The sequence below is a fragment of the Prionailurus bengalensis genome, chromosome A1, assembly GCF_016509475.1.
Source record: "Prionailurus bengalensis isolate Pbe53 chromosome A1, Fcat_Pben_1.1_paternal_pri, whole genome shotgun sequence".
Lineage (NCBI taxonomy): Eukaryota > Metazoa > Chordata > Mammalia > Carnivora > Felidae > Prionailurus > Prionailurus bengalensis.
In genome coordinates this window covers 141,752,054-141,775,125 of record NC_057343.1, presented here as the reverse complement: position 1 = coordinate 141,775,125, position 23,072 = coordinate 141,752,054, and the positions used below count along the sequence as shown (strand labels likewise).

The following is a 23,072-nucleotide window of genomic DNA, read 5'->3' as shown; positions in this document are numbered from 1 at the left end:
AATCCTAAACAGAGCACATTTCATTAGGGACCTGAGGAAACACATTGTTCATTCATGCATGAGGGAGTCCTTTCCAGTTAAAGACATTGCTTTGAACGAGTCTTCCAAATGGGTTTCATTGATAAGAAACGAAGGAAGTTAAAAGCTTGTCGCTTAAGATTTGACAACAGCCAGAAAACTTTCGTTAATCATGAATGTGAAGTGATAACATTTAATCAGCATGGGTTACAATTAGAATATTGCCTGGAATTTATGGAGGCACAATCTTAACTGTCTGTGTAACTGTTGGCTGCTCTTTCTACAGTTCCTCCTAAAGATGAAATAAAGCTTGGGGCGCCTGGGTGGCTCAGTCAGTTGAGTGTCTGACTCTGGCTCGGGTCATGATCTCGCGGTTTATGAGTTCCAGCCTCCCGTCAGGCTCTGTGCTGACAGGTGGGAGCCTGGAGCCTGCTTCAGATTCTGTGTCTCCTTCTCTCTCTGCCCCTCCCCCACTTGTGCTCTGTCTGTCTGTCTCTCTCTCAAAAACAAATAAACATTAAAAAAAGTTGTTTTTAAAAAAATGGGATAAGGCATCTCACAACCATTATTATTTGGATTTCCTTTTCCGAGATAGCTTATTTGGGTGAGAACTTTGGCCTTTGCCATTGTCAACACCTGCCTCTCAAGTAAGTAGACCGGGGTGATATGGGAAAGGTGCTAATGAGTCTGTTGGCATCTATTCCTTTGCCCTTTTGTGCTCCCGTATTTGAAAGTCAGTTTGATTGTGACTGGCCAGTCACATGGGACTATGTGGAGAAAGAAAAGACATAATTACTTCAGACCCTTCATTGACAAACAGTGATTTGGCAACAGCTTTGCTTACAGCACATCATGGCTTGAGTACAAGAGAAAATTTTTCAGAGAAAAAAGTTAGTACTATTTAGTGTGTTGGCATTCTCCAGAAAAACAGAACCAACAGGTTCCCTCTTCCTCAGAGGACCTCCAGCTTATTTCTCTTAGGACCTTCAACTGATTTGACAACGCCCACCACAGTATGGAGAGTTGTCTGCTTTACTCAAAGTCTACTGATTTAAATGTTCTTCTCATATAATAAATACCTTCACAGCTACATCCTGACAAGTATTTGATCAGATATCAGGGTACCATGACCTAGCCAAGTTGACACAAAATATTAGCTGTTCCATTTGGCTTCTCTGAGAATTGGAATTGGGACTAATTAGTTATAAAATATCTTCAGACAAATGCCCTCAAATCACTTTGAACGCTGTGTTTCGATAAAGGAATAAGGACCAGAAAGTTTTCCAAGTCACTGCTATGTGGGCAGAAACTGCCTGTGAAAGCAGTGTCTCAGACTTTGTTCTTTTTTTTTTTTAATTTAATGTTTATTTATTTATTTTTTTTATTTTGGCGAGAGAGTATGTGAGCCTGTGGGGGAGGGACAGGAAGAGGGGGATAGAGGATCCTAAGTGGGCTCTGCTCGGACAGAGTTCCGCATGGGGCACTAACTCAGGAACCATGAGATCATGACCTGAGCTGAAGTCAGACGCATAACCGACTGAGCCACCCAGGTGCCTCCATACTTTGTTCTAGTAACAGTTTCGAGCACAGTGGTGCAGTAATATGGTGGTCAAGCTTTGATGTCAGATCATCGGAATCTGAATTCTGACTTTATTGCTTTCTATGTGATTTGAGGCCACTTTTATTTCTTTCTGCTTCAGTTTCTCCATCCAAAAATGGAGATAGGTTCAAATGTTCTAACTCGTTGGAAGTTTGTAGAAGGGTGCAAAGTACATATTATTATATAAATATTAGCTTTTGTTATTACTTAAAATTAATAACAAAGCCAAACATTTTCTTAATGCTTGTCCATCTTAGAGAGGTTTTTTTGTTTCTTTGTTTTGTTTCTAAGCCTATAGCCTTATAGAAAGGTATACTCTACCTCACCCCTTCCTACCTTTATCCTGGTGTTGACATCTCCATATCCCTTAAGGGGCACTCAATGTAACCAAGTTGTTTTTCACTAGGAAGGCCAAGAGAGGGAAGAATTGGAGAGATTCCTATTAATAAGTAAGGACAGGACAGGGGGCTGTCCTTCCTTGTCCCCCCCCCCCAGGGGGGGAGGAAGATTGGCTTTCACTGAGCAGATGGCAAACTTTATGAACCCTGCAAATGAACTATCCCATTTAAATAAATTGATGAGTAAATACTGTAGCAGGAAGGCCATTCTTTTTTTTTTTAATGTCATTAATTTTGACAGAGAGAGTGAGTGTGTGCACATGTGAGCAAACATGCACACAAGTGGGGGGGGAGGCAGGCAGAGAGGGAAAGGGAAAATCCTAAGCAGGCTCTGTGCTGCCAGCACAGAACCCAGTGCAGGGTTCCAGCTCACTAACTGAGATATCATGACCTAAGCTGATAAGAAGAGTTGGTCGCTTAATTGATGGAGCCACCCAGGTATCCCCCTTCTCTTCAGAGAGAGAGAGAGAGAGAGAGAGACGGAGAGATGAGAGACAGAGAGTGAGCCCATAAGCAGCGGAGGGACAGAGGGAGAGGGAAAGAGAATCTTAAGCAGGCTCCACAGTGGGTGTAGGGCAGGGTGATGCAGGGGCTTGATTTCACAACCATGAGATCATGAACCAAAAGCAAAGGTCAGATGCTGAACTGACTGAGCCACCCAGGCATGCTAGGAAGGCCATTCTAAGAAAAAAAAAAATGTATATAACAATTTAATGTTACAAAAACAATCAGCTGTTTTCTTTTTACCATATAAATTCTCATCACTTAAAAGGCCCACCTCTTATTTCCTTTAAATAGCACACTTGCTTACAGCACGTGAGATGAAATTATATTACCAAAGCCTTAATTCATAAACAACTTTTCGGGGAAAGGTACACTCATAGTGTCAGCCATGGGCCTAGAACGCTGCTTGACACTTAGAGAAGCGATCTAACAAAAGAGGTAGGTGCTCCCGCTAGGAGAGGGAAATTGACTTGCTCGAGGGCCTGTGGGGGATTAGTGGTTGAATTAGAACTCAGCCTCAGGTCTGGTTCTTAAGTCTGGCTTCCTTTCCCCCACTCCCCGTTCCAATGCCTGCACTCATAAGACTAGAACTTGTTTCTAAAGCTGTGTCTCTGGTCCGTCCGTTCTACAGAGGCAAGATTGCACTCCGAGCTGGTCCTAGGCAAATCTAAGGAAGTGTACTAAATTTGTCTTTGACAACACCTCCAACTCCCCAGCAAGCTCTCTTTTGCTTCCCTCTACAGACTCTCAGTCAGCTAGTGGTGTCATCAGTTCCTTGCTGGCTTTCCCCGAGAACCTTAGTGGGGCGTCCATCTGAGTCCTTCCCCTTCTCTCAGCATCTCACACTCTTAATCCCACCCACACACTCTCCTTTATTCATAGCTTACCTGCCAATTCTATGTCATGATATAATGCTTAGTGATACCTTACACGGTCAAATTCATTACTAATTTTAAGTTATGTCATTAATTACCTCTACATGGTTTGAATCTTTTGAAGAAATAAAGAACTCATGAATTACTTGCTTAATTAAAAACACATCCTAAAGAGCAGAAGGAGAAGGATCTTAAGGGTACAAATTTTGGTGATATTCTCAGTAAAGTGTGTCTTTTTGTCCCTCCAATCATACCACATAGTTAGCCATCATATGGGCTTGTGCCTTAGCCCGCTTGATTACATCCGAACCATTTATAACATAGGACACACTTTCTTAAACTTTATAAACCTGGAGAGGGGAGGGAAGTCAGCAGAGAGGGGTCCATTTTCTTACTACAAAAACCCTGTATCTAATAACCCACCTAATTACAAAGATGGAGCTTCTCGGGGCGCCTGGGTGGCTCAGTCGGTTAAGCGTCCGACTTCAGCTCAGGTCACGATCTCACGGTCCGTGAGTTCGAGCCCCACGTCGGACTCTGGGCTGATGGCTCAGAGCCTGGAGCCTGCTTCCAATTCTGTGTCTCCCTCTCTCTCTGCCCCTCCCCCGTTCGTGCTCTGTCTCTCTTTGTCTCAAAAATAAATAAACGTTAAAAAAAAAAAAAAAAAAGATGGAGGTTCTCTCTAGCCTATCCAGCTGTATGTCCTAGTAGTGACTTTATGTCTTCCCCTTACAGCACAAAACGCTTCTCATTTTCAATTTTTTTCAGCTGCAGAGGCATTGAATACACTGTTGCTACTAAAAACAAAGCTCAGAGTCCAATTTGGAGACCTCGGTTTTCATGATGTTTTCAAACGCTCAAATCAAGCCTTCTTTCTCTTACTGGTATTTCCTCTTTTGCCTCTCTGCTTCTGCATTGTTTGTCTTAGCACACAAAGAAAAAACATTTAAATGCAAAGAGATAAATGGGTGGTAATCATTACAAATGACCCATTAGAACTGAAGCCATTCAATCTGCTTATTTGAACATACAAAGGCATATCTCTCTTCTGAAATACTACACTGAACAGATAAGAGTGTATTCAGATATAATTTCATGTGATTATCTTATAACAGGCGCTCCTAGCCACAATTCTCTATCAGGTGTTGTTAAGCACACAAACTGCTTACCAATAAATCTTGTCCATCAAATCTTTCTTTTTCTTTCACAAAGATTCCACTTTGCAGGCAAACTCTGGCAACGCCGCCCACCTATTAAAATAGCAAGAAAAGAAAAATTGAAGTTGAGAGAAAAGACTCTGGAACAATCTTTGTTACAAAAAATTGTCCTGTGTCAAATGTATTTCCTCCCTGAGAAAAAACTACGTAGAGGGCATAAAAACTCATGTAGTAAAAGGCAAAATTAGAAAGTCAAATACAAGGGGTGCCTGGGTGGCTCAGTCGGTTAAGCATCCGAATTGGGCTCAGGTCATGATTACATGGTCGGTGGGTTTAAGCACCAAGTCGGGCTCTGTGGTGGCAGCTCGGAGCCTGGAGACTGCTTTGGATTCTGTGTCTTCCCCTCTCTCTGCTCTGCCCCTGCTCACACACACACACACACACACTCTCTCTCTCTCTCTCTCTCAAAAATGAACAAACATTTAAAAAAATTAGAAAGTTAAGTATAAAAGCAGAAACATTAAGGTGACATTATGGACTTATTTTCCACCTGGATTAACCAATGAATGTTTTTAACTTATATTGAAGAGAGGGCAGTCCGGTTTGAGAAGACTGGTTTAGAAATTACTTTCATGCATTATTTACTCTTGAAGCAGGGATTCTTTCTTATCCTGAAACTTTGGATGGGCTTCAGGGTCCCGTAAATTCTCAGAAATTTAGGTGTGTTCTTATGTATATTGGGCTTTTTTCCCTAGGAAAAGTTCTGTAGTTTCTGTCAAAGTTTCCAATTTTCAAATCTGAGAATCAGTGTTCTTAGAAGATTCTTTAAGAAATATGGAAAAGTTCGATTCAGTTAGATACGTTTCAGTTAAATGTTGGTGTTTATGAGATCAAGGATGTGCATTCAAGGTCTTTTTCTCTGGAAGACAATGAGATCAGGTCTGTCTGGAGAGTTGCAACAAAATCTGACAGGAAAATTAGAGAAGAGCTGAGAGTTACACTGAGGCAAGCCCCTTGTGTGAACTATGGGAACGCTCAATGCTATACCCAAATCATCATCATCGTCATCATCATCATCATCTCAGTAAGTTAACATAATAAAAATTAACTTCTCCAATTTGACAATAAATTTCATATATTAGAAAAAATAAAAATTAAAAATAAAAATTAACTTCTCATTCACACCAAGTCCAATTCCTGGTCAATAGGCAGCCTTCCACGTGGTCACTCAGAAATCCGGGGTCCTTGCATCCTATGGCTCTGTCTTCTTGTATAGTCTTGGATCCCTCTGTTAGAATCTTGCTATCTTGCCAGGAGGTAGCAGAGGAGAGAGAGGGCATAGAGGATCTCATGAGGATTGGACATCATTTTTACCCACGTTCCTTCAAGCAAAATTCAGCCCCATGACCAAACCTAACTATAAGGGAGACTGGGAAATATGGCCTAGCTGTATATTTAGGGGGTAGAAGAAACTTGTGGTGAGTTTTGGTGAACACACAGCATTTCTGCCCTCTCTTAAATGAAGCAACAGTACCAGGAAGAGGTTGGAGGTGAAGAAGATATGCTGCTTTAGATACTGGTTGAAAGTCCATTGTCAATGGCGACCAATGTATCCCAACAACAGTAGGCAAAAAAGGCAGGAGGTAGAAAAGTGTCCAGAGGATAGGACAGGCTCAGCGGAAGTAAAACTTAGGAGAACAAATGCTCAGAATGTCAAGCATGGAGGCAAGAGGAATTTGGGAATTCGGTGATCAGTATCAGAACCTGAGTCACCTAATTAGTATTGGGGAAGAGGTAGGGCTAGGAGGGGAGGCTAAGAGGAGGTTCTGGCAAGACCTAGAGTGAGATAACCAAGAGCAGGAAGATTACACCACAGAGATGAGGGGTTACACAAAGGTAGAGTCAAGACAGATTATTTGTGAGGTGACTCCTTCATGACCAGAACCTACAGACAGGGGTCAACTATAAGGAGAAGCACAAGGGAACCTGTTAAGGCCTGACATGATCCACCCTCAAATGTTACCAGTAACTTTATACTCTGCTTCCCAGTCACAGACAATAACCCAAATTAAACCTAGTTTCCTCACAAATGTTTTGGGATGAAAAAGGGCAATGAATCAGCACAAACCCTTCAGAGAACAGAGCCAATACCTCTCTTAGAGTATAGAGGACCCAGGGTGGCATATTTGCTTATAAGTAATAAATAATAAAAGTAGCAGCTAACATGTGTAAGACCTAGTTCTTGGGCTTTAAATACATTTAGCCACTTAATCTTTACAAAAATGTTTATTGGAAGGAGGTACCTTTATTACCCCAATTTTACAGATTAAAAACTGAGCAGTGAGGGGCGCTTGGGTGGCTCAGTCGGTTAAGTGTCTGACTTTGACTAAGGTCATGATCTCATGGTTCGTGGGTTCGAGCCCCATGTCGGGCTCTGTGCTGACAGCTCAGAGCCTGGATCCTGCTTCGAATTCTGTGTCTCCCTCCCTGTCTGTCCCTCCCCCGCTCGTTCTCTCTCTCTCTCTCTTTCTCAAAAATAAATAAACATTAAAAAAATAAAAAGATAACTGAGCAGTGAGACTTATATGTAACTTGCTCAAGTAAATGGCAGAGCTGGGATTCTAAGAAGTCTGCCTCCAGAGTCAATGGCCTTAACCACTGTGCATACTGCCTTTCCTAGATCATCAAATTTGGCCAGAATTTCAGATAACATTTACTCACTTAGTGAAGGTGCCAGTGAGGACACACCATGTAACTCTCTCCCAGAGATTTCACCTACCATTTTGTTTCCAGAAAACTGCCCCATCCTTTTGGAATGCAGACTAAGTCATGGATATCCAAAGAACGTCTTGGGCAGTTCACTGGAGGGGCTGTCCTCTCAAAAAATGTGTGCTCTGTCACAGTGATAAGCTTGGAAGTAAAATATGCCACAAATGAATGAATGCAGATTGTCAGGGTTAGAAGGGCCACACACAGTCCACCCGTTTTAGGGCAGCGAGGTTGAGTAGCTTGAAAACTGTCCCTGAGGAATAAAAGCAGGTTGTCCAAAGTTCCACGTAAAATACTTGCCTCCTTACCTCAGACCATTTTCTGTACTCAGCGTAAGGGGATCGTAAGAATTAAAAGCCAGAAACTGTAAGCAGTGACGTGACTACATTCATTCTTATGTTGCTAAAGGAACCGTGAAAAAGAAAAGGGTTCAACTTCATAGAATTTCTTGTCTATGAAATAAGGAATCCGATGTCTTGTTATATAACTAGCCAGGAACTGTATCCATTCAGGCATTTATTCACTCATGCCAGTCTTTCTCCTACCATTTATTCATCCATCCACTCATTTATCAATTCGGGCATTCATTCATTCACTTGCTCAAGTATTCACTCATTCCAAAATATCTACTGAGCCAAAATTTGTGCTAAATCCTAGGTGTGTTTAGCACCCTCATTCAGTAGTTTTCTTTCTGCTTGGTTTTCAAATTTTGTTAACAAGCCCAGTGTATGGGATGCCAGTACATTTCATTATAAAATGACCTTTATATTAAAGATATTTCAGGGGGCGCCTGGGTGGCTCAGTCGGTTAAGTGTCTGACTTCAGCTCAGGTCATGATCTCACAGTTCAAGAGTTCGAGCCCCATGTCGAGCTCTGTGCTGACAGCTTGGGGCCTGGAGCCTGCTTCACATTCTGTATCTCCCTCTCTCTCTGCTCCTCCCCCACTCACGCTCTGTCTCTCTCTCTCTCAAAAATAAATAAACATTAAAAAAATTTGGGGCGCCTGGGTGGCTCGGTCAGTTAAGTGTCCGACTTCGGCTCAGGTCATGATCTCGCGGTCTGTGAGTTCGAGCCCCGCATCGGGCTCTGTGCTACCAGCTCAGAGCCTGGTAGCTCTGTTTCAGATTCTGTGTCTCCCTCTCTCTCACTCTCCCCCATTCATGCTCTGTCTCTGTCTCAAAAATAAATAAACATTAAAAAAAAAAATTAAAAAAAAAATTTAAGAATGTATGTTCTGGGAATCATAATCAGGCCATTAATTATGGTATTGCTTGCAGCTTCTATCCATTAATTCAAAGGAAAGAGTTCACTTAGGAGTATTTCCTTTTTTGCTCAGGACCTCAGTTTTGGCCCCATCCTGTCTTTTACAGGCCACATGCTTAGTCCCTTGCCAAACATGGACAAGTCTTAAGTCAACAGTAAATTGCCCTGGGTACCAAAGAAGGCCTAAGATTTCTGCAAACATCTATGAGAGCTGTAAGGCCCTTGCTGTCCTTGTTAAGAAGTATACCTCATTGGCGGGCACCTGGATGGCTCAGCCGGTTGAGCGTCCGACTTCGGCTCAGGTCATGATCTCACGGTTCGTTGAGTTCGGGCCCCACATTGGGCTCTGTGCTGACAGCTCAGAGCCTGGACCCTGCTTCTGATTCTGTCTCTCTCTCTCTCTCTCTCTCTCTCTCTCTCTCTCTCTGCCCCTCCCCCACGTGCTCTACGTCTCTCTCTGCCTCTCAAAAATAAAGAAAACTAATAAAAAAAATTAAAAAAAAAGAAGTACACCCCATTGTGACAAAAACATGTATTCTCAGTCTTCTTGGACAGTAGAAAGGGGTTTCTGCATCCTGCTTCCCTACGAGGACCAGTTAGCGTTGTTTGTGCAAACACTGCAGTTGTGCCTTCTGCTCTAAATCATTCTGCTGTAGAGGCCCACAGTTCTACCAGCATGAAGACGCGTAACATGATTTAGCTCAGCGTTTGGTTCTGCTTCACACGAGAACACTATTTTCTGATGGTAATAAGGGAGGGGACTACTCAGGAAAACAAAGCACAATGTCAAGGCGCCAACATTCTGATGTATTTATTCATGTTTGTATTTGTGGATGGAAAATTTTTTTCCATGCTCCAGAGTTTTGTTAGCAACAAGACATTACAAATCAATAAACAACAGCTACGACTACTATCTATTGTAAACAGAATAATATACAGAAAATACACAGGTACAACTACTTTGGTATACAGACATTTAATTGTTTTCTGTTCTAAGACGAATCTAAACACCGCCATTTTAATTTCTTTGTCGTATTTTCCCTTGAGATACAATTTTTTTAGTGCCCATTGCTCTGCACTTGTCTTATCAGGGCAGGTTTGTAGCATACCAAAGAATTATAGAAAACTGTTTTCCTACCAAAGGCAAAGGAGGGTTTATCTGCTGCCATGTGGTCATCTATACATTACAAATGAAAAAGAAGCAAGGTACAAAAATAAATGCACGCTTGCACGCCCACGTGTGTGTCTACATATGTGTGTGTGTATGTGTAATGTGTGTCCAAGCCTGGGAATACTGACTGATTCGAAACGCTCTTACCTTGCTGGTCATCAAAATCACATATAACAGCCATTAAAAACTCACTTAGCTAGCAGCATGTAAATCATGGGGTTGGTAATTCACAGAGTAGACAAACAGATTTCTTGGATACTGTTTCCATTTGGGTTTTCCAGTTCGTATGGTTCCAGCTGGCGGTACTCAAAAGTCACACGATTTACGTGCTTTCCGCTGGAGACCATGCGCACCACCGTGTTGTCACAGCCAATTTTCATCTGGGCTATAATTCATGGAAAAAGCAAAAGGTTCCCTGCAGGTTAGAAACCACATAAACCATTCCTGTCGATAAGATCATTTAAACACAAAGAAAGCAGGGGGATGCATCTTCCTCTCACATACTTAAACCATGAACCTGCCATCAGGTGAAACGTTTTGTTTTCATTGTTATTATAATATATAATTAATTGTAGGATACTGAAATTGAACTTAGTTCTCCTCATGGGCAAAAAAAACCACTGTTAGCCAAATAAAACGGGCTGGAAAGAGGAGTTAAAAAGAAAATGGCGTCCCTGAGACCAAGGTCCCAAACTGGGGCTGAATACCTAATTTAATTGTAATTTCAACCTCCCCTAGAAAAATAGCCTTAACCAGTCAGTCAGGAATTTTTCCATCAACGTCAAGGAATCTGCCACAGGGGCCCTCTCCATCCCCCCCGAAGGAAGATGAGGCAATCTGCAGGATAAGACACCTTGCTTTTCCCCCTCAGGGAAAGTGGCCTGCCTGGAACAATCCTTTTCTCTTGCCAAATTTCTTGTCCTACCCTTCTATAAAAACCTTCCATTTTGTACAATGCCTTGGGGACCCCTCTACTTGCTAGATGGAATGCTCCCCGATTCATGAATTATTTCGTAAAGCCAATGAGATCTTTCAAATACCGCCCTCTAGGGACAGGTTGGGAATTTGCAGGTGTACTTTTTGGTTGTCCTAGTTCTGAGGATGCAAGTGGCAGTTAGTGGACATGGCTAGAGGACACAGTGCACCGATGAACATTACATAGACTAAAAAAAAATCACCTGCTAATTATTTTCTGAGCCTAGATAATAACTCTATTTTACATATAAACAAAAATAATTTGCATAGTTTAGATACACATGAATATACTTGTGTTTGTTCTATTATTTACCTGCACCTTTTCAGTCTCATTTTTTTCTGTGCTTCTTACATGGAATGGCTTTTGATATCCTTACTTCTCTTAAATCCAATCTTATTATTATTTGTGTAAGCATCTGGCAACGTTTATGTCTATCTTCTATTGCAGATATGACCAAACAAGTGTATATTGAAACACATATTTTTATCTAAAATTTCTTCCATTTCTCCACTGTCAAGCTGGTCCCTGAGGCAAAATTTATGTGCCCTACGATGATTTTTTTCTGCTATTTTAATTTTGTCCATCTTTCCCTCCCCACTTTGTCTCTATAAGGCCTATAAGCATTCTGAGAAACATGAACATTATCATTGCATAAGAGGTGCTTCACAAGCCTGTGCCTGGGTTCAAATGAAGTAAAACAGCTAGATACTTATTGAGGTAAAAGCCAATTTAGATACATAATAAATATAAAACCTATGTTTCTTTTATATAAGCACCAGGGAGTCTAGGTGAAGCTTCTGTGAGGAGTCCAAATTTAATTTGCTTTAAATTATTTGAAACGCCATTCTTTTTCTGATATTACTCTAAACTTTAATATATATAACATGCTCTGTTTCCTTCGTTAATGTGCATCGTATTTGCTTATTACTGGACATAACTGTACCAAAATTACTCTGGCTTCAATTACCTACATTTTAAGGCAAGAGTAGTCTTTAGACCTTAATCTACTCTTCTTACCTAGTGCAAATGCATCTCCTCACAGGTGCCCTCCTGCATGGAAGGATCCAGTGCCTCAGAGAACACAGTAAGAGGCGAGAAAAGCCACATGTACTGATGGTCTAAACCAGCAATTTCCAGCCACCCTCACCATACCTGGGCAGAATCAAATGGAAAATCTTCACTGATCCCTAGCAAAGAATATCTGGTTCTGTTGGGCATCCTGTGCACTGGCCTGGCCTTTTATTCCCAGTGACCACTTCTAGATTTTAGAATGTATTTCTGTTTTTGCAGTAGTCTTTCAGAAGCTGGTTTTGCTCCTACAAGTTGGGGACATTCAGCAGTTATGAGACTTTCTGATAAAGAATATCACTTTTTAATTTATGTGCTACGAGTAATACACACATACACATATAGTTAGGAAATTTATTTGGATATTACTATATTATTATATTGTAACTAATTGATGGCATATCTATTTGAACTATAGTTTTCAGTTAGTAAACTCTTTGGTATCCAGAGGACAAAAGCACCGACTTTCAGGAAGGCGGAAAGAGCACGGAAAAAAGCTTTGTCTTTTTCATGGTCTTACTCAGGGCCAACCTTAAACATACACCTGTGTTCCTTCAGAGGTTTCTTTGCCAGTGTCCGATATTTTGATAATGCATTCACTATAACCATACATACGCTCAAATGTAAAATCCTCACATTGGCTCAATGTACAAAATGGAAGCTTTCTAGGTGGAACCTGCCTTCCCATGTATAAAAAACGTGGGATGTTTTATTTTAGGAAGTATCAGGTTTTATTTAAGGAATCTTGATAGCCTCATAAGTAATAATCAAAGACACATCTCACCAGGGCCGTGAAAGGAATAGCAGAGGTCAGCCAAAGGCATCATCTTGGAAGGGTCCAGTCCAGTTCCTCCCAACAGCTCCACAAAGTCTCCTATTCCCCCACAACCTGCTGAGGGGTTCTAAAAGAAGCAAGCAGCAGAGAAAGATGTATTTCAACCAGTTACGGAAGTCAAACCATTTGACCAACTGCAATTTGGTGAATTCACTCCACTTGCCGTGGACATCCTGGCAGTGCCATTTAATTTAACACCCAGGACTCCGGAAATTAAAAGATACTGAAAAGAAAAAATAATCATAAGAACTGCTTTTCTAAATCAGTTGAGTCATCATTTCTTTAAATGTGTGTGCATTAAAAAAATTTTTTTATCAGCTCAAGGACTGGAATGATGCAATAGGAATCTGTAAACCCCACATAAAATGAATGAAAATTGGATCTGAAAATGCTTTGCTTTGTAAATCATTTGGACATACATACTGAATTATTTGAATTTCTTAACTCATGCAGTCAGAATTTCTATTAATAGATAGGTCTTCACAGTTTTTCCTTCAACTCACCTCTTTCCCTCCTCTTTAGAAAAGACTTTTCCCGCTATTGGGATGATCCTTATCATTTCTGCTGACAGGCATTTAGATTAGTTATAAGAATGCTAAAGAAAGAAAAGAACCCTAATTTGGGGCTTAAGCTACCTAGAGTCACCATTGTCTTTCTCCTCCCGACTAAAACTAATTTATTTTGAGCTGCTCAAAACCAGAATGTATTCTTAGACTTTGTACAATCACTGTAACAACCACTTTCTGCTTCCCTTCTTCCTTTCCACACTGCTTTGTCCATACTCCCTTGTCCACAGTGCCTGTCCACGCTGCCTGTCTACACCGCTTATCCACACTGCCTGTCCATACTGCCGTGTCCACACTGCCTGTTAATGCTGCCTGTCTGCACTGCCTATCCACACTGCCTGTCCACATTGCCTTGTCCACACTGCTCTGTCCACTCTGCCTGTCTACACTGGCTATCCACACTGCCTTGTCCACACTGCCTATCCAAACTACCTATCCACACTGCCTTGTCCACAATGCTTGTCCACACTACCTATCCACACTGGTTTTTCCACACTGCCTTGTCCACACTGCCTGTCCACACCACCTATCCACACTGCTTTGTCCATATTGCCTTGTCCATACGGCCTATCTACACTGCCTATCCACACTGTCTATCCACACTGCCTTGTCCACAGAAATTCCTGCATTTCACTCTTCCCACAAAAATAAAGCAGCCACTTTCAGTCCCAAACATTGTACTTTGGGCCACCTATCTCCTGAGGTCAGGGCTACTAGCCTTTGTGGGCATGTGACCACAAGCCAGACAAGCCATACAAGGGCCTGTTGCTTGGTTTAATGCTGTGCTGTCACCATCTTGAAATTCTTAATACTTTTAAAATAAGCGCCCCCACATTTTCAGTTTGCACTGTCCCCCACAATTACATGGCCAGCTTCGCCTGTGATCTTCTTTATTGAGGCATACTCATTGAGAGATCTAGTGCAGAGCGGCAAGATGCTCAGAAGTGAGCCACATGGACCCTGACACACACAGAAAAACATCTCAAATAGACAGTGTTAAACACACACACGCACACACACACATAAAAACACACATTCAAACATGCAGAAGACATTGAGATGCAACTAGAACTAAACAACCGAGTAGAAAAAAAATAGAATACCAACTGTTTGTCCAATACAAGGAAGCAGGTGGGGACACACATTTTTTAAGTGCTTACTGTATGCTGGGTCCTATGCCTTGATGCTCTACACATCATTTCATCCAAGAATGAAACAGAGGCTTAACTAGCTCCCCTGTGGACAGACAGGGCTTCTTGTATGAAGAGCTGAATAAGAGGCGAAGGAAAAAAACCTTAACTGCCTCTCCCTTGAGTAGAGGATGTCCAGGGGGAACATCTGTTAAGACTAAACTTTCCACTCGGTTCTTCAGGTTCTAAATTTCAGCAAGAGTGGTGAAGGGGAAAAGGCAGGCCCCATAGAGAGAAATGGGAAGTAGGGGGGTTGGGAAGAAGTAGGTGCTAACATGAGGGAAACCAAACAAAGAAACATAGAAGTTAGACACACCTGTTCCTTGGCATTCAATGACTTCTCTCTCCTCTTCCCAAACATCTTAGCTATTCTTAGGAATGAGAAGTACTATACTACCCTGCTCCTCAGTAGTGATCCCCTAGGTTTCTCTGTTGAGGTTCTGCCTCCCTGGACTAACCCACTATCGTCTCTTGCCTAGACTGTGACAATGGCCCCTAGGGGCACTCCCTGTACCACTCTGGCCCCCATAGCCCATGCAAAGGCAGAATGGCCTTTAGGTAATCAATCCTCTCCCTCTTGCCTCGGACCTCGTTAATTAATTTGGTCATGAAGTCAGCAATTCCCAGCCACCCTCAACCCACCGAGCATAATCCAATGGATCATGTTGCTTTCCTGCCTGCCCCCTTTCAGTGGTTTCCCACTGCACTTAGAATAAACTCCAAATCCTCAATATGACCTGCTGGGTTCACCACACCCTGGCTCTGCCCGCCTCCCTGATGTTGCCTAATATCCCCCCTTCCCCATACCTTTCTTTTTATTTCTGGAAGCCCACTTCTTCCTCTGAGCCTCTGCACTGCCGTCTCCTCTGTCCCTGGTCCTTGGAATGGCTGCTGGCTCCTTCTTACCTATCACTCACGTTTTACTTTAAATTCCTCCTTCTCAGAAGTTTCCTTTCCCAACCACCTTATCTCAAGGAGCTCCCGCCTCTCCCTCTACTGCATTGTCTATCACACCACTCTGCTTCATTTTCTGTAGGGCACTCACCGCTATTGCAAATGCATTGCACTGTTGCTGAGCTCAACCCACTAGAATGCAGGTTCCCTGCGAGCAGGAGCTCTGTTGTTCGTCGCTCATTTCCGGCATCTAAGATAGTGCCTTGCACGTGGAAAGTGCTCAAAAAATATTTTGTAAAGGAATAGATAGATGCCTAGAACCCTGCAGACTTTAACATTTTTTCAAGGGAAAATACCAAAATTACTCCTCACAGCCTAGAATAACTAAAGGGTAGATCTCCTAACCTGCGATCATGCTTGCCATCTTCTACAGTATACATCAGGAATAACATATACGTGGTATCAGGACGAAGGGCTATGCCAAAGACATCTCCTTATTCTGGTCTTTATCAAAGGATCATTCTTCCACTAAGGTTCAACTAAACAAACCCCCCCCCCCCAAAACAAAACAAAACAAAACAACACAACAACAAACAGGCACTAGCTCATGAATTCAGGGCTTAAAGGAAATTAGATATACACCTATTTTCAGTCCTGGTCCTATTTATTTGGTTTTTACTGGAATCTACCTCATTAGGAACAATGACTGTCTATGATGTCAGCAAATATATGAGCTACCTTAACCTAGAAATATAAGAAAGTATAAGGAAATGAGAATGACCCATGGGGCGCCTGGGTGGCGCAGTCGGTTAATCGTCCGACTTCAGCCAGGTCACGATCTCGCGGCCCGTGAGTTTGAGCCCCGCGTCAGGCTCTGGGCTGATGGCTCAGAGCCTGGAGCCTGTTTCCGATTCTGTGTCTCCCTCTCTCTCTGCCCCTCCCCCGTTCATGCTCTGTCTCTCTCTGTCCCAAAAATAAATAAATGTTGAGAATGACCCAGAGGGAAGAAGCTAGCGGTGCAAAAAAAAAAAAAAAAAGGGAAAAAAGAAAAAAAAAGATCAAGCTCAGCATTAGTTGTAAATTCCATACAGAAGTTCAAAGGAATATAGGTTGATGGAGCTTCTCAGCTAATATTTTCATGCAAAATGAATTGAGTTAAACATAATGCAACAAAATCTTCAACACTCTACTGTATTTTGCAACTTAAAAATCCAATTTTGTATTTTATGCTACACTTAGCATTCCTTCACAACACAGTTCTGTCAATGAGACACTTCCTTCGTGTCAAAAAAAAAAATTCCGATAATCAGAAAAACAGCTGTGTAGATGACTCACACTAGGTTCTGCTAGGAGAGAATTTCTGTAAAAGAGGCAAGTACCAGAGAGTTCAATTGTAATTACATGTCACAACTTTCCCAATTGAAAACCTTTCCTGTATCACAAGAAAAGTAGTCAAGTAATTGGAAGGGGCACATGAGTACGCACCGAGCAGCGTGAGGCAAATAGAAGGGGGCTTTCATCAAAGAGGCGAGGGAAAGCGGATGTGGGGCTAAATCAACAGAAGAGCATGCTCCCACAATTTACTAATGTCCATGTTTGCCCTGTATGATTGCTCCTCCTCTGATAAAGCTGTGGCCTTAGTAAATGATTGGGAAGGAAGAAAGCAACTCACCTTTGACTGCAAACCATGTAAGTGTCCCAGGGTGAGATCAGATATTTTGATCACCACAGGATAAATTATGGAGAAGCTGCAGTTTCGATGCAGGTGCGGGACTACCAGGGTAAACCTTCCATTTGGGGTCTGGGAAATGACATTGCAGGCTTTGCGGAAAAACAGAATCACATTGTCATTATTGTGTATGCAGGGTTCTTATAGAAATTTATCCTATCCGGGGCGACTGGGAGGCTCAGTCGGCTAAATTTCCGACTCTTGATTTCAACTCAGGTCATGATCTCACGGGTTCATGCAATCAAGGCCCATGTCGGGCTTCATGCTGATAGTGCGGAGCCTGCTTGGGATTCTCTCTCTCTCCATCACTCTCTCTGCCCCTCCTCCACTCCCTCCCTCTCTCTCAAAATAAATAAATATTTTTTAAATGTAATAAAAAATCACTGGTGATGTGCAGACATGGTCAGAAGGTTCTAGGTGGCAAGAGTGCTTCTAATCTTGGGGCACCTGGGTGGCTCAGTCGGGTAAGCATCCGACTTCGGCTCAGGTCATGATCTCACAGTTTGCCCTGTGTCAGACTCTGTGCTAACAGCTTGGAGCCTGGAGCCGGCTTTGGAATGTGTGACTCCCTCTCTCTCTGCCCCTCCCCTGCTAATGCTCTGTCTCTGTCTCTCAATAAATAAATAAATGTTAAAAAAAAAAAAAAAAGAATGCTTCTAATCTCAATCTCAATCTCAGGGAGTTACCTTGTTTACAACAAGCACAAGACTTAAATTAGTAATTAATCAAACAACACTAGCTAGTGGAAGTTCTAGAAATACTTCATTAACTAGGGTCCAAGTTCCAGCTGAAAGTCTAGAAAAAATAAAGGCTCAAAGGTAAAGCCAGAACTAAAACCTTGCCTGTCTGAAACATTCACTCATTGAACTTGGAACCATAATGATATATTTTTTTAATGTTTATTTAGTTTTGAGAGAGACAGAGACAGAATGTGAGTGGGTTAGGGGCAGAGAGAGAGGGAGACACAGAATCCAAAGCAGGCTTCAGGCTCTGAGTTGTCAGCACAGAGCCCAACGCGGGGCTCGAAGTCACGAGCTGTGAGATCATGACCTGAGCCAAAGTCAGACGCTCAAATGACTGAGCCACCCAGGCGCCCCAGAATCATAATGATTTTTTTTTAAATAATGAAGTAAATAAATAATAAAATTGTTACAAAATAGACTGAGAAAAATAGAAGAATGGTAGAGGAACAGTAGGGGAACGGTAGAGAGAAAGGGAGAGAGAGAATCCGAAGCAGGCTCTGCATTGTCAGTGCAGAGCCCAATGCAGGGCGCGAACCCACAAACCATGAGATCGTGACCTGAGCTGAAATCAAGAGTTGGAGGCTTAATTGACTGAGCCACCCAGGCACCCCAAAGATTTCCGACTTCTAACCACACAAATATAGGAGAAACATTTCATGTTGCTTTCTGGGATTATTCTAGCTCTCAAAATAGCCTTGCGGGGGTGGCGGAGGGGTTCTTTCAAAAATTCTCTTTTTTAAAAAATAAAAATTGGAATATAATACATTATTCTTTGGCAGATAAGGCCCCATTCTTCCACCACTCAAAGTGTCAACATTAATACTATTGTATGCAACCAAAAATGAGTGATGTTTTATTTTCCCGATTTTTAAAAAACTATTTTTCTCCATTTAACTCTGTAAATATATAGATGCATATATATATTTCGCTTCATGGGGAAAAATAATAAGCAGATGAATGAACTAATTTTGATTAGAATAATGTGTTTTAGGCCTGGGCTGTTCAGTTTTATACAGCATCTATGTTTGTATCCACCAGAAACGGAATAAGTTAGAGAGGAGGACTCAGAATTAGAGGGCAATGTTGAGGTCCTCTGGTCCAACCCTCTGCTCAGGACATGAACTCTGTCTACCACATCCCAGAGATGCAGTCTTTCAGCCTTTGCCTAAATATCTCTAAGACTACAACTTCAGATCTGATCCCTCAAGCGTATCCAAGATTAATGGAATGACATGGAGGGATTACAGTTTGTCACTGAATCCATTGTCATGCCTCAGATTAGAATAAGACTAAAGAGAAAAAGATAAAATTCTACCCACCAAAACTTCATATCCTACCTAGCCTAGGAAATAAGTTGAAAACTGTGAATTGATTTTCAGAGCAATGAATAGGAAATATCCTTTAGGTCATTTCTAATGACAAAAAAAAATTTCCATTCAAATCATTCCTCACTTCAAGTTTCTTAAGTCTGGTGCAATCACACTACCTATGAAAAGTGGATCTGACACTCCCTCCCTCCAAGTCCTTACTGACTAAGAAGAGAGGGAGCCCACTTACGAAAGAGGTTGGGATCTGTCTTTATGGTTACTGTAAATCCGTTTCCTGGTTGACGAACCCGGAAGAAGATCATGGCCACATTCTGGGAGGATCTGATGCTCCTTCGGCTAAGACCACTGTCACAGAAATCTATGTACCGCTCAGTTGTGGGGAGAGGATGATCCTGGGAACTGGGGAACTTCTCCCCCTTGAGAATCCAACCATCAAATACCTTCCAACAAAAAACACAGAGAGAGATGATCATCTCCACCAACTCCTGAAGTCACAGGTGTGTTGAAGTCTTACCTAGCAATGCACCTTCTGTCCTATGTCTGTCTGTGAGCAAGGGACAACCTGCACTTCCCTGCCCACTTGCTTTCCATCTATATATTTTTTGACCGTGAAGGTTGTCTGCAAGTATTATTGTTAATTAATGATTGGGTTTTTTTCCTCCATAAACCTTAAAGTATCCAAAGCAAGTAAACTTTATTATACTCTGTTTTATAATTCCAGCCTCCTTGCTACCTGAAACTACAGCCAATATACATTTTTATCTTGGTCATATTTTCCACACATCCCATCTTCAGAAGAATTCCACACAAGCCTAATTTGGGTTTCACTTGGTCTCTTTCTTCTCCTCGTTGACATATAAACAAAACATCTCAAAACTAACAAAAGAGGGGCGCCTGGGTGGCGCAGTCGGTTAAGCGTCCGACTTCAGCCAGGTCACGATCTCGCGGTCCGGGAGTTCGAGCCCCGCGTCAGGCTCTGGGCTGATGGCTCAGAGCCTGGAGCCTGTTTCCGATTCTGTGTCTCCCTCTCTCTCTGCCCCTCCCCCGTTCATGCTCTGTCTCTCTCTGTCCCAAAAATAAATAAACGTTGAAAAAAAAATTAAAAAAAAAAAACTAACAAAAGAAAAAAACTAGAGCAGCAACTTCACCTACTTGCCCATGATTATATGTGTCCATTTTCCTCACTTTGAAACTTTTATTTCATATTAAAATACCAAGAACTGCTTCAACACTCAAACAGCAATGGCTGTTAGGCCACTTAGGGCTTTTTACCTTCACCTGTTAAAGTCTGCTTGTTGGACAAATGGTCAGAGTCTATTGATGTTACTGTTAAAATCACCACAGGTCTTCAATGTAACGGGTTGAGCCTGGTTCACACTGGCAAAATCACCAGCTACAAAGTGCTTCCGCGGATTGGTCCTCTTCTAAAAGGAGTCTGACAGATTCCAAAATCATTCCACTTGGGAGGTTTTTAATCATGATCCTTTTAACAGGGCTGTGTAACTCCATCAACCGTCCCAGGCTGACCCGGTAGACTTAGGGAGACCGACTAGGAGGGGGCATGTACTGAGGCCGGGGGACTCGGCCTTCCACCTGCCTCCGACTAGACTGGCTCTCAGCATCCCGCCCAGAGGCCCGGGCCCCAGGGCTTCCAGACCGAGTCCCCCGGGGAATTCAAGACAGCTCCCGCGAGCCTGCGACAGCTCCCCAGAGCCAAGGGCCGGCCTCAGAAACGGGCTGGCCCTCCTCGTGGCCCCGAGCGCCGGTGCCAGTCTGGATCAGTTTCGTGTAACACAGCGCTTCTCGCCGCAAGTTCAATCAAGTCTTTGGGGGCGCCCGGGTCCCAGAAGCGCACGGAGGGGAAGTCAAACAACCGCGGCCGGAGCTCCGGGCGGGGTTCGCGCCCCGCGGCGGTCCGGGGTTGGGGGGGACGCCTCTCCCGCTCGGCCACCAGCCGGCTCCACGCGCCGCAGCCCCACGCCGGGCACGGCGCCCCGGCTCACCCCCCTCGGGGCCACGCGGCGGGAGCGTGCGCCGTGAGGAAGCCTCACCTTCAGGAAGTCGCCGCCCTGGCAGTCGATGGAGACCAGGTCGTAGTGGATGGTGACGAACTCTTCGGGCTCACCGATGAGGAAGGCGGCGCAGTGCAGCTGCGGCCGGTCGGCGGTGAAGGTGAACTGGCCCGGGAGGCTCAGCATGTCCAGGCACCCTGGGGGAGGGGCAGTGGGGCCAGGGGGCCGGGGCTGCGGCCACCGACGCCCCGGGCCCGGCTGGCCCCTCCCCGCGGGCCCCCGTTCCCGGGTCCGCGGCGCCCGGTCCCCACGCGGAGCGCGTCACCCACCCCCGGCGGGCCCCTGAGCACGGGGATCGCGCCCCTGGCCGGCCTGGCCAGCCCCTTCCCGGCGGTGCCCGGGGCCCCGTGAGCGGGTGCGGAGCCCGGCCTCGTCACCTCCCCGCTGCCCCCCGGATGCGCTCCGGCACCCCGACTCACGCAGCGCGCGGCGGTACAGCGGCTCCCCCGCCAGCTCCCGCTTCAGGTTGGCGCCCAGGAACCGGAGAGGGTCGTGGTCCGCAGCTTCCCGCAGCTGGCGAGGAAAACGCGTCAGTCCGAACGAGTTCAAGACTGCGGGAAAGGGGACCCGCAGCGGGGCACTCTCCCTGCCCCGCAGCGAAGAGAATAAAGTGAAGGGATCCAGGTCTCCCGCGTCCGCGTCCGGAGCAGAAGAGGTCTCAGACCCTTTCCCTCAGACCAGGGTGTCCCCAGGGGCCAAGGGAAGGACGTAGTGGCGAGGAAGAAGACCACGAGAAAGAGGGGGCAGAAGATAGGGAAGAAAGGGCTAAGCCCAACACGGGCTGAGAGCGGAGGCAGCAGACCCACCCCCAAGGCTGGACACACACACACACACACACACACACACACACACACACACACACGGAAGATGTGACGGCTCAGTCCGGAGATCGCTCACCTCTAGGTACCGGCTCTCCCCTCTTAGAGCCATCAAGATGAGAATGAAGTGACATTGAAGTTTGAAGGAAGGCGACATGCCTGTCTTGCCTCTGCAGCTGGTCGGCTGGGCTCTGGAGGTCTCAGGATTTGCTTCCCAAAACTACGCCCAGGCTGAGAGCTAGAAGCTGGTAGGGTCCCTTTGCTGGGTCTCTTTTATAGAGCAGTGAGGAGGGGAGGCTCTCTGCCCCTTAACTGATCTGAGCTCAGTAACCATGGGTTACCCTGTCTCAGTGACATAGTGCGTGCTGATGACGAGGGTCCAGCTCTCAGCCACAAATTCTCAGAGTGGTCCAGCATTATTCACCAAGAATGATTTTAGGCACTTAAAACTTATTGAACTAAACTGTGGGACAAAGAAGGAGGTAAGGATAGAAAATAAAGGAAGGCGTTTGGCTTGACCTGCCAAATGCTGAATTATGGTTTCCTGTGGATATTTAGGGAATTTTCAGTGTTGCAAAGCCAAGTGACAAGGTTACACACATACATAAAATACCCAAACAGATAATCTTATCGTGCAGGCTTGTCACAGAACCTTGATGGAACCATGCTGGAAATCGTCAGAGATTATAGTGTTTGTGCAATTGCTCTTGTCTCTCAGGAAGGAACTTGAGGAGTTTTTAGCTCCAAAGAGAGCTGAACAGAAGCCGAAGTCTGATTCTGCAGAATATGGCAACAATGCAACTCAAACTTTCTTTCTGTCCTTTAGTCTTTGCTTTATCCTGGTCCAGTTTCTTGTAAGCATTTCCCTAACGGAAAGCTAACTCTGGCGTCTGTGAACTTCTGGATTTTCACCTAGCTTTGTCATTTAGCCCAAATGTGTACACCATAGGACACACTCCTGGGCCAGCTAACGGTAACCATGACCTTGGCATCCATCTGAACGAGTGAGAGATGAAGTCATTCCATTTCATACCTTCAAATACTTGGATTATTTGAATATTCTGGTAGAAAGAACTGCCCAGAAACTTTACTATAACT

At 43.9% G+C, this 23,072-nt stretch overlaps 1 protein-coding gene across 1 annotated transcript; it reads right to left on the bottom strand.

Moving 5' to 3' along the window:
- Window positions 1-9,370: 9,370 nt before the first annotated feature.
- On the bottom strand, window positions 9,371-22,452 carry LOC122490035 (corticotropin releasing hormone binding protein). Its single transcript, XM_043592477.1, has 7 exons — window positions 22,054-22,452; window positions 21,576-21,669; window positions 21,136-21,293; window positions 19,314-19,524; window positions 16,957-17,105; window positions 12,584-12,701; window positions 9,371-10,140 (listed from the first exon to the last, which is right to left on the bottom strand). Exons 1-7 carry the CDS (start codon window positions 22,129-22,131, stop codon window positions 9,983-9,985), a joined length of 966 nt encoding a protein of 321 aa, XP_043448412.1. The 5' UTR covers window positions 22,132-22,452; the 3' UTR covers window positions 9,371-9,982.
- Between the last annotated feature and the right edge of the window lie 620 nt (window positions 22,453-23,072).